Source organism: Spodoptera frugiperda, chromosome 26 (assembly GCF_023101765.2).
Source record: "Spodoptera frugiperda isolate SF20-4 chromosome 26, AGI-APGP_CSIRO_Sfru_2.0, whole genome shotgun sequence".
Lineage (NCBI taxonomy): Eukaryota > Metazoa > Arthropoda > Insecta > Lepidoptera > Noctuidae > Spodoptera > Spodoptera frugiperda.
Window position 1 is genome coordinate 4,987,102 of NC_064237.1, and position 12,374 is coordinate 4,999,475.

The 12,374-nt window shown below is 35.1% G+C and overlaps 1 protein-coding gene across 7 annotated transcripts in view; it reads right to left on the bottom strand.

The window, feature by feature from the left end:
* LOC118264616 (G protein-activated inward rectifier potassium channel 3) overlaps positions 1 to 12,374 on the bottom strand; it is a 31,025-nt gene that overhangs the window by 769 nt on the left and 17,882 nt on the right. Inside the window, exons 1-3 of one of the 7 annotated variants that reach the window (XM_050705059.1) lie at positions 7,803 to 8,333; positions 6,449 to 7,506; positions 2,061 to 3,203 (exon numbers count right to left, since the gene is read on the bottom strand). In XM_050705059.1, coding sequence (XP_050561016.1) covers positions 3,106 to 3,203; positions 6,449 to 7,506; positions 7,803 to 7,987 — 1,341 coding nt within the window. In that variant the 5' untranslated portion in view covers positions 7,988 to 8,333 and the 3' untranslated portion in view covers positions 2,061 to 3,105. Of the gene's footprint in view, positions 1 to 2,060; positions 3,204 to 6,448; positions 7,507 to 7,802; positions 8,339 to 12,374 lie in introns of those variants that run through there. The other 6 variants (XM_035577194.2, XM_035577190.2, XM_035577192.2 and 3 more) reach the window with 6 other exon arrangements.

Sequence of the window (12,374 nt, forward strand, 5' to 3'; positions counted from 1 at the left end):
GTAGGTTAGTATTTCCATAATGCGAAGACAACAGTGAGGATAAGACATGATAATCCCGAAATCTTATCTCTTAATCCAATAGATAGGGACAAGTTTGAAGACTCATTTAGATGACGGATTACCCGAGTCCGTCTCTATCTTAGCTTAGATAGGTACCTATAATGTAAACAATCTTTAAATAACTTTTTCTGAAGGGCAAGATACTAAATCTGACTCTAAATCATGACTAATAAAGATGCTTTTAGATTAACAGCTAATTGAGTAATTTGTGTGGTTGGTCTTGAATCCGATTCGTAGAATAAACCATAGTCTGTATATAAGGAAATATTTTAAAAAGCCTATAATTTGCTTTCGTAATTACCAAGAATGAGTATTTACCAAAGATTCGCCAATTTCCCGATTAGTTTTACTGAATCATAAAATTATTTGTTCATGCTAATAACTTTGCTAAGTTAGTATTTGACTCATAAAATATTTAAGGCAGGAAATGAGCGCATTCCAAAAGTTAGTCTATGTAAAGTCCATTGATAAATATGTCTATAGATATATTTGAAGTGTCTGTATACAACTTGTTACCTTCTATGAGTATCGGTGTCTTGCACCTTGGTCATTCACGATTGTTACATTTGAGCCTTTAATTATCAATTAGAACACGTGAATCAAATTCTGACGTAGAACACATACGTCACGTTGTTATGTTTACCTACATATTTTTGAAACAATACCTTTATCTATTATCACTCAATTGTTATTTATGTGGACTGTCTACTACACTAAGCTTTCAATCCATGTGTTTCTAATAAGGTGCTAATTACCAAGATAAACACTATAGCTATGCATAAGTCTATGGACTGGTTTGATGGTTTCTTAATAGCTTATACATTTTTGAGACACATATTCGACGTCTACGGACGATCTATAGATACATGTACATATCATAGTCTGGAAAAATAAATTATAGGTTTGCACATGTGCCTATCTCTTTGCTACGTAGAAATCTATTACGTCATCTCAGAAACTGAAAACCTATGAGGCTTTAAAAATATTCCCCTTGGTGTATTTATTATTTTAATTCGGTCGATCCAGGGTCTATTATCTTTCTTGTCAATCAACGAATCATACCTGTTTATAAGTATTATTAGGTACCACTATCACATATATTTTCTACATATAGCTACTATCTATAGCACATTTTCTAACATACATAGATAGTGTTTTATCTTTCAAGGTCAAGTTTCACCTTACCTGGGTCTGATCATTGTAAGTCGACGTCACACCGCGCAACGCTGACATCACAAACATTTCAACACACAAACAGACAGACACGATAAGCTGACGATTATCTCCACTAATGTCTGTCAACAGACAATGAACCTTCGGGTACTAATCTTACAGCATTCTTTCTTAAATTGGTAATTAACTTTGATGGGAAAGGAAAAGAGGAAAATGTCATTATATGATTTTGGTTTCTGTTTTTACATGTGATAGGGTTGTGTTTTAAGTAAAACAATATGTTCTAGGACTAGTGTGTCTATAAGCAACTTTCTATATTTTCATTCACTTAGCGCTTCCAAACCAGCAATTTGGAATTTGGAAGTTGTTGGAGGAAGCCTATGTTCAGTTACGTCTAGTAGAGAACTTTATGTGGCTAATTTGATTACGATTGTGTAACTCAGGTAGCTTATGTAAGGTAATTTTGTGAATTTGTGTGTATTACTTTGGAATATTTTGTGTGTGTGTGAGTGTTGTTAATTTTTCCTTTTCATCTCATTATCAAAGTTTATAATATATATCCCTGAAACCAGTTGACAGATCAAGTCTATTTTTTCCTTTAACGTTATTGTATGTAAATATTTAACTAAATAAAGCCTGAAGATATACAGGCAAATACATAATTTTGTTTATGTTTCTATTGTTCACTGAATATGGAAAGATTGTTATCTGTCTAAACATTATCACGTTTGCGAAAAGTACCCGAAGAGTCACATGTAAGAGATTGCGTTCCAACAAGACAGTGTAAGCGCTAGAAATTCTAAGGTATCATAAATCAAACACAAATCAACGTCACAACATAAATAATTATTCATTCAATATTTACATAAAACAACACAAAACGTGACAACACATGCTTATTGTTCGTTACTATTAAAATATTATTATTATTGAACAACGATTTACAATATACAAATACACATATTATGTTTAACACAATTATCTACCTTACGACCCTTTAATAAGGTTACTTTTCTAAAAAGGAATGTACCTATAGTCCTATGTACCTCTTAAAGATTTAAAGAATTCCTTTTAATTGGTTATTTAAAGGACTTTCGTGGTCGGTAATCGGGTCATAACTATCACAATAAAGGTCTTAAAGCAGTGAAATACAAATTAAACTTATCATTAATATATTTAATAATAAAATTGCACGTATACAACTGGAATGTTTATAAAATTGACGTTTTTTAACACAACCTGTGAAAAATCTACATTATTATTTGTTGTTCTATAATCTTAAAGCTGACTAGTGGCACTGGGTTATTTGTAAAACATTATAAACAACTACTTAACAGCGTTAATAGTATACCAGATCTTTTTCATGATTCGATATCATTCAAATAACTTATACAAACATAATAATCTCTTAATTATTAATACCCAACAATTCTTCTATTCAGATCATAACATGGTAACATTGACGTTACAATCGAGACTCTAACTTAAAACAAATAATATGTACTTTTACATATTCACAAATCTAACTAAAATTAATTACGTAAATCTTAAATGAAATTATTCAGACGAACATTTCGTTTATCGTTTGTTTTCGACGGTTGCAAACAAGCCAACCGACGCACACCAAGACATTACGCGCTTCCATTTTCAAATTTCTCAAACGTCACATCTTGGAACATTATTGCAATGAGGTTTATTGTTTTTTCCTCAGTAAATGGCGTCCACACATTCTATATTCAAAAAAATATGATGTCCAATAACATTTTGTCTATTGGACAAGCGACCTTCGTTCCCCTTAGCGTCTATGGTCCCTACATTCAGGTGCGACGACCCTCATTCGAACGATCTTCTCAGTTCAATACTTTTCTTAATTTAAAGGGTGACGGTAAAGTCTCCGTCGTTGTGCTCGGCTTTAGGCTCGTGTGGCTCGCGATCTGGCATCTTCAGCATGAGGTGGTGGTCCCCGCTTTCTGTGCGACATCACAAACACAGGCACAGTTACATACACATACATTTAAACATTTCTACTATTCTAATGTGCTATAGGACATACTAGTGCAGACATTCATTTGGCTTACCGATCTTAGTATTAGTATTGTGCTGGATTTGTAGTCTCAATATTCAGTTCTCATTAAAACTATAGTATGGCAGTTACAAGGTATTACCTCTATATTTTGTCTAGGACAGATCTTAGATGTTCGTTGACTAATTTCAAGGTATTTTATTACCCATCATGTTAATAAAAATGTCAATATTTTTCTAAAATATTTTACACTTAACCTAGTTAAAAAATTGTACGAAAATATACCAGACAAGGTAAGGCTCCTTTTAAGGTCAGCCGTGAATGTTTTTGTTGATAAGAAGAACAAACAGAGACATGTACATCGTATCAATCTTTGTGAGACCACGGGTATCTCATCAACTTACAATCTTACACTAAATTAGTATCAATGGAAATTATCTTTACATTAGTTACATAGTTGTATGGTGTGTTAGACACAACAGATTTGAATTATACAGATGTATATTAAAACAGAGAGCACAGTAAGGAAGAGATGCAAATTACTATCAAAGTGCAATGACATTACCTACACCTAAGTATTAGTAAAATATGCTCAGTTAATTTTAAATACACACAAACCTTTTTTTAACAAGGTTTTTTACCTAACCACATGTATTAGACAAAGCTATATTCCCGGATGATCTATTATTTACATAAACAATGTCAGCAATGATTGCATAGTGATGTCAAACAAGACCACAACTCAAGAGTCGGTGACACAAAAGATAAATAACAAATTCTTCAACTTCACAGAAATATTAAATGCAATGTAACATTCCAAACAAATGACTAAAAACCGCAAACATTTTTAAAAATTTCAAACTTGGAACCATTAAAATAATGCTGGCCGCCATATTGCCACAATTCAAATTGTTCGTTCTAAATGACAGGCGACCGTTAAACCGATCGTCTTAAATGATCGACAAAACAAATGTATCCTGTATCAAAAAGGGGCAACAAATTGGCAAAATGGTACATCCTGTTGAGATTTGATAATATTGTTCCGACGGGTAACGGCCATGGTGATTGGTGTAGGAAAACCTGACAAGACCTGATGACCTTCGCGAAAACGAGAGGTAAGACGACAAATACAATAATCCTAAGCCTAAGTAGTGTTAACTAAAGTTTCTTTGAAGTGTTTTACTGTCGAAACTTCGAGAAGATTAGGCCGTAATTCTCCTATTCAGATAAGGACGTCCAAAATAGATATCCTTAATGACATCTGTGCTCTAAATTGGCTTATCAAGATTTATAAACTGTATTTCGTAGAACTTTATAGACTTAGAAACGGACACTCATTTTCCATTTTTCTTTGAAACAAGAAATAACGATTTCTATTGATCGTATGTTGATAATAGGATGTTCCTATTAAATAATGAATAATGACGTCAAGATGCAAATGAAGGGGTAATAACAAGTATTTTAAACTTTATTAACATTATGTTTGAGCACATAATTGTGTAAAAACACGTACGAGTGTATAGTAAGTAATTTAAGTAAATGATACTCTGAATAAGTATTCGCACGTCTAGTGCTAACTGGAAACTTGTGATCTTATTAATAGTTGCTAATTAAAAGTAACTACCAACGTTACAAGTTAGTATAGTTACAAATATAATATTGTAAAACATTTTGCTGCAAACATATTTTGAAATAGATTTTGCTCAAGGCACATAATCACGTGATCATTTAAGCTTTTATTTCAATCCACTACTTGTATATAAACGATAATTAAATACTACACAAACAAAAATATTGCACTTTTGTGGGAAGGAAACTCATCAAATGGCTTCTCCCACCTAGGGTGAGGCGAAAGAGTCTCAGACTCTTATTACAAACCTCCCCGTTCCTACTCCTGCTCTACGAGCCGGAATCCCGGTAACCCTCTAGGTAGCCTACAGAAATATCTACACGAAATTATAATATGTATCTATGTTCCAAGACAATTCTTGACTGAAAACCTTCGTTATATATTAATAAATGTATCTTTGAACTACTCTTTGATACGAAGCTACAGCCTCACCTATCACCGCCCACCCGTTTGCACTTTGCACATAAAATACATGCATTAGTTCAAGTAGAAAGAAATATTAATTAAATCTGTCACACGATACAATAAATACGAGTCACCTACACATGAATTACTATGTACAAAAGTGTACAAATTACTCACTTGTAGTACATATACTTCTGTACATGTATATTTACACCTCGTATTCTAATATATCAACCATTGTGTATAGATATGTGACACGCTTCATAAGATCACGAGACCCAACGAGACGTGAATAATAACTTTATTATTAACATATAATAATGTACATTATAACCCAAGTATGCAGGAAGTACCATTTCAAAATAGACTTTCTATAAAACCGTTCTAAGTGCATTATTGATTGACATGAATTAGGTATCTACAATCAGATATCAATGATATACATGTGTTATTATTTATAATTATATTTTTCCTGTTTTCATTTTCATATCTTGTTTAGTACTTTGTTATTGTTATTCGTTAATTAGGAAGAAAGTACTGATATGGATTGAAAAACAATGTTAAAACACACATTAATGGGTTAAAAGAACTATGAATGTATGAAAACAAACATTGCTAACAAAATAAATTAGAAATTATCAGGAGAATACGAGAGTTGTCTGTTGACCCGAGATAAACAATAATATAATATTGCTAACATCACATCTCTATATAATTATCTGCAGCGGAAACATTGCAAGTGCAAGAAACTTGCATCTACATAATAATTGTACTTATTGCTCTATGTACTTACTACATGATTTATTGCAATTGTCGTTTAAATATAAACTACATTATATGGGTCGAACTGTTTGTTACCAAACAAAGAAATAAGGATAAATAATTGAGACATAAAATGATTAAATTTCTTAAATCGTTATCCAAATGTCTAACATCGATAACATAATATACGTTATCTTATGAAAACATATAAATACCTTTACCTAATCGTACATAAATTATTATGATAAATTAACAAATCGCTGAATATGAGTATTTCTAAGATTTTCCTGTCATGGATAGAAACACAGAGAAGCATTGTTAGTTAACCTTAGGCACATATAACCAGCTACCGCCACCAGATCTACCACCAGATTTAAGTCGTAAAAGGAACTCACCGATCGATCTACGATCACCCTGACTGCCGTAGAACTCGTCCAACTCCTTGGCCGAGCACAGCGGCGTGTCCACTTGCATGGTCTCCTCGAACTTGGAATAGTCCACCTCGTACCCTTGGCGCTCACGATTGTACGTCACCAACGGGACAAACCTGTGTCCCCACATTATTTCACTGGTCGTGTAACTGGAGCGAGCCTGAGTTGTCTGACCCGTAGATTCAATCGTTCCCTCCAAAATAACTACAATCTCAAATCGCTCTTGCAACACATCCGCCGCAGATACACCATAGAACGGACTGTCAGCGTTTATCTTGTGTACCATCGTAATGGGCCAAATGAAGAATAAGTTACTGTCGCAGCCATCTGCGTTGAGCTCCAGTTCCGTCTGGTAATGAGACAGGACTTCACCTTCCTTGGTTGTTCGAGATCGTATCAGCTGCGCCCGTACACTGGCTCCAATAATATGCGACTTCCTCAAGTCGCCCACTCTGAACATCAAGCACAGCTCACCGTCTCGCTGGCACACTACTGCGTACTTTGAGAACAACAGCGTCTGTGTTCTGTGCTTGGGTCTCGTCATCTTAGCGAACACTATACCAACCATAAAGGCTTGGATCATCACACCAACAATACTTTGTAAACACATAATGAATATTGCTTCGGGACACTCTTCGGTAGTAGTACGCGAGCCGTAACCAATAGTGTGCTGCGTCTCAATACTGAACAGGAAGCAGGAGGTAAAGTCGTAGATATTGAACACACACGGCTTCCAGTTAGACGTTTCCTGCATGGGTGGCAGGTGGTCCGGCTCTAAGTCTCCGTGTGTGAATGATATCAGCCACCAGATCAATGCGAATCCCAGCCAGGACAAGATGAAGGAGAGTGTGAATACTAGCAGTGTCCATCGCCATTGTGCGTCCACGAGTGTTGTGAACATATCCTGAAGGAACCTCAGCCGCCGCTGCGAGATCTTAGACTTGAGTATATTACACTCTCCATTTTTGAGAATGGCTCGTCGCCTCGCTCGTCTTGTTGCACCATGTCTATGAGATCGACTCCTGAAACCAAACACGATCACATAAACACATGTTTATTTGCGTTTCACTTCAGTGACTCTATAGTATCTACATAAGTATCTACTCGCTACACTCCTGGAAGTGTGAATGTCTAGTTCACGCTTGCATCGCCGCACTACGGCGACTACATGACCTTCATCAATGGTAATATGGGTAATATGCTACTTCGAACATAGCGAATAGGCTTTCTAATTAACATAAATCGTTCGTAATAATCACGACATAAAACAAAAGGAGGACATTTAGACGCAAATAAACGGACAAAAGCGACACAGTACGGGATGGTATCTGTCGGAGACGGCACGGGGTGTCGGTCGTCGACCAACCTCTTGCTGCCTGTAGTGGGGTAGTAGATGCCCGGCGAGAGATTGCCGTTGGCCGGCACTGGCTTCACTTTGAGCCAGTCGTCGGGCAGCAGCTGCGACTCCTCGCGACAAGTGGGGGACTCCGGGTCGGCGTGCATGGCTGATGCGGCGTCGTGCGCTCGACTCACTGGCAGCGGACCGTCTGCGCCACCATCCCTCAGTGGGCAGCCTCCTGAAGCATCGCGCGCGATAATGTCTCGGTCACGACTGACTCTCTCGTGCCCGCCCGCACAAAGGCGCGCTAAACGTTGTATAATTGTAACGCGAGATTCTATATCGGAAATTATCAGCTCGCTACGGAAAACAAATTTTAGTTAGTGCCTTCGTTGACGTTATCAGGCCTACAGGATGATATTTTGGTACACTTTGGTATGTGTGAGTGAAGGCTATAAAACTTCAGAAGATTTAACAAATAATAATTAAAATTCAAAAATTTGTGCAAATTAAAAGTCTGTCTCAGAGCTAGTAACTTGGATATCTGGAGCATAATTATCACTGTATTTCCTTTTATACAGTGTGACAGTTTATGATATAAGATTACGAGATTGTGACATAAAATAATGAAATCCAAACAGAGCACAAGCCACTGACAGTCGTTATTAGCGCCATTAGAGATGCGCAGGCGACAAGTTAATATTTACTGTTAATAATAATTATTTATGTCCATTTGTTCGTCACTCGTTTGTATAGTCGCCACATCATTTAATGTTTTGTTTCAATATTTTCGATGATTCTTGTTGCATTGGTAAACTAGAGGTGCAATAACAACTCTGTTGAGTGATGGTACGTACTTATTTAATATTCGCGCAATGTTGTAGAATAATAATTTTCAAAATGAATATTTCCTAAATTATTTTTATTTCTGCGATCATTATTCTTTTTTTATCGAATAAATCGAGTTTCGCTAGGTTATTGTTTACGATAATTTCGTAAAAATGTAGAATATCAAAAATATTTTAAGATTTATTCAATGAATATTAGGTAGATTTTGTACGTCCTACTCCAGTTTAGGTATCGATGCAAGGATTTAACTTGTCTTTGATGCTTTATGAATTTTGGTAGAAACACTTGTGATTTGTGATAAAGATTGCATATCGGTAAATCCTTTAAGTAACTTAACCCAAATAGCAATCTATTCCTTGTTTTTAAACTCATATGATAGGTAACACAAATGAAATACCGAAGTGTAATATTTCAACATTCCATAAACAGTTACTTATTTTTAACAGGATTAAAAAGTGAGGGGATTTTATCAGAATTTCATAATCTATAAAGCTTTGATCTTTTTTTAATAATAATAAAATACTTTATTTGTTTAATAAAAAATAATACAGCCATAAACTGTTAACAGTTTGGTGGGTTTCGAAATCGAAAGCATTAAAAATGAAGTTTTCCACACTATCATTTTGTCCTGCTTCGTGGATTCTACGTTGACAAACACATACATATACTTACACATAACTTCTAAACCAACAACGGCAATTTATAAATCCCTATATAAATAAATCAATTGCTGTTCTTTGAAACTCGAGTACGGATGGACCGATTTGGAAAATTTTGGCTTTAAATTGTTCGTGGAAGTCCAGGGAAGGTTTAAAGGTGAGAAAAAATGTTTGAAGCGGTACGAAGTTTGCCGGGTCAGCTAGTCACACATACAATTTTCAATGTAACTAATAGTCAAATTCGCGATATGTTGCATAAAAGCCCATCCCAGCCGCTGCACCAAATGTGTGGTTAAGACAAGCTAGTTTATCGTTTGTGAATGCAGGTGTGAGTTTTCCAAATGGAATATTTTTAATTAGATAGAATTTTCTGTAAATCCCTCTTACCTCCCGGATTACAATCGAGACTCAAGTAATAATACTGATTACGATACATATCTGATATTGATATAAATAACGTAATCTTCCACGAAACAGATAGGTGTTTATTTATTATTATCGTAAAAGTATTGCATTTGCGCATTCCTTTCTTAAAGAATATGGAAAATTAATCAGATGCAACAAACACATCCGATAAGAGTATTTTGTATCATTATTTTGTCAGCTTCTGCCAGCGACTTCGATTTCTGTACGCATCATTAAATAATTCACCCGTTTTTTTCCGTTCCCGTGACAATTTAGAGGAAAACTCTCTTAGCGCTCCCTACCTATCTTTAAGGATACATAAAAGTCAGAGTCAAAGTCAAAGCATTTATTTCAATTAATCCTAAATAAGGCACTTTTGAAACGTGAAATTGAATTGTCCGTCAGTCTGTCTGTCAGTGAAGCTAGGCGCTCGTTCCAAAGTGTAGCTTCGAATGCAGAAGAAAGAGCAAGAAACTCCATCGTTACTCTTTTTAAAAAATGTTTTTTACAATTACTAAGTTTCAGCTTCCTAGATCGGAAGAGTTTTATATTAAAAGAAAGATTAATGTAGACAAATATATCCTTCCTTTCGAGGGATATCTTCTAAGGAATATCATTAAACATCAGTTACATCGTAAAAAATAATGCTAATTACCAACAAACTACTTTTATAGCAACCTCTACGAAACAGTTCTTCGACGGATAAGGACTACGCGCTACGAGTTTTGCTACGCAGCGTAGCAGCTACGACAAATACTGAAATGCCCAAATTAAATGTAAAATAAATGATACAATATTTTTAAAACGTCCTGTATTTGGGAATAAGATGGCGCTCACCCCAGCCTTTTCATTAAAATAGCTAATTTGACAGCGCGCAAATTGTTACGTGCTAATGCGCATCTTTTTCCAACACTAATTTGTTGTTCTCGATCATTTCACGATTCAAGGACATAAACTGTTAAATATCTGTTAAGAGAAGAGTTGTTTATTTGTTTTGTGGATGTTCAAAATATTTTGGTACAGATTTTGAACCAACGTATGCTGAAAAAGAAGCATGATTATATGAGGTCTACGTACTATGTTACTCGTAGTATAATTAATCTATATACTAAAAGCTAATCAATGACTAGAAATTGTTTCTTAGTAGCTTAATTTATTAAGAAATCTTTGTGTCACTTCCTTACAAGAATAAGTATATATCTAATAAAATTGTGATCTAATCAGTAAATATCCTGTAGATATTTAAAGAATAGTTTCTACCTAAACTTGATTACTTTATAAATACATGATAACTAATCAAGTTAGCTATTTATAAGGAAATTTCAAAATCACTTTGCTAATTTAATCAACACACTGTTAAATCACACTCAATAATCGATTCTCCATATTTTTCCACGACCCCGCCTCCTATGAAAACCCAGCCCACATTATATCACATACCTATATATTGACATATACCATATGTATGTATTTAACCACAAAGATCCCAATTCTGAAACCAAAATGACAATCGTACATGACGATTTGTTTACATCGTGATTTTCCGTAGAATTAATTTACACCACGCCTTCATGTAAACAAGTATCCACACGACATTTTCTCAACTCGTAAATAGTGTGGCAAATTAATCGTGATACCAGAATAAACACCTTGTTGTAGGTGACATCTGGCTATTTTTCCGTAAGCCCAGCTTCAGTTGCTAGCTGTAAAGGGGCGCCACTCCTCCATAATTTAATTATCACTGTTAATTTCGGATTTTACGTCGTTCAAACGTGACAGTGAGGCGACATATTTGGCAAACGATTTAATTAATGTCTAATAATGATTTAGACACGATTCACAAACATTAGCTTGGATAGCTAATTTAGTTTGTTTCGTCATATAACGATGTTATATGCATCCAACCATATACCTATTGTTTATCGCTAAGTGACGCCATATATTTATATCGTGTAGAGCTTAAAATGTCAAAAAAATGTTTAAGTTTGTCATTAAACTTCTGCTACTTCATAAAGTTCTCGACTTTAGACGTCAAGCGACAATTTTTTTTATGGAATAGGGAGCATACGTGTCACCTGAAGGTAAGCGATCTATGCCGCCCATGGACAATTGGACACCCACAACACCAGAGCAGTCACAGGTGCGTTGCCGGCCTTTCAAAAAGGAGTACGCTCTTTTCTTGAATGTTTGTCAATCTGCCATTTGAATTCGCTAATTATATCAAAGTTCTAACAAATAAGCTATTGGTTTAGCCTCTAATCATCCAGTGTGTAATGTTAACAACCCCCAATAGCCTACCGTGGCGGACCCCAAGTGACGGGCCTACACACGAAGGATTAGAGATTGTCTGCCATATAATATAATTACCTATTTACCAAGCACATCCACTATTTACTCACATCTTATGGTTGTTATACTGTAAATACGCCTAAATCTGACAATTTAAGACGACATTTATATGTTTTGCTGTGACGTATTTAATATCAGTGGTGTTTGTGAAGATTTCATGCGAAAATATCTTTATAAGATAATTCTTTAGAATGTTTTTAATCCGCTGAACTTGTTTTGGGTAAAGAGGTACTCATGCGTAGAATAAGAATATAAGACATGGTTTGTGATTTAAACTATTGTTCTAAAC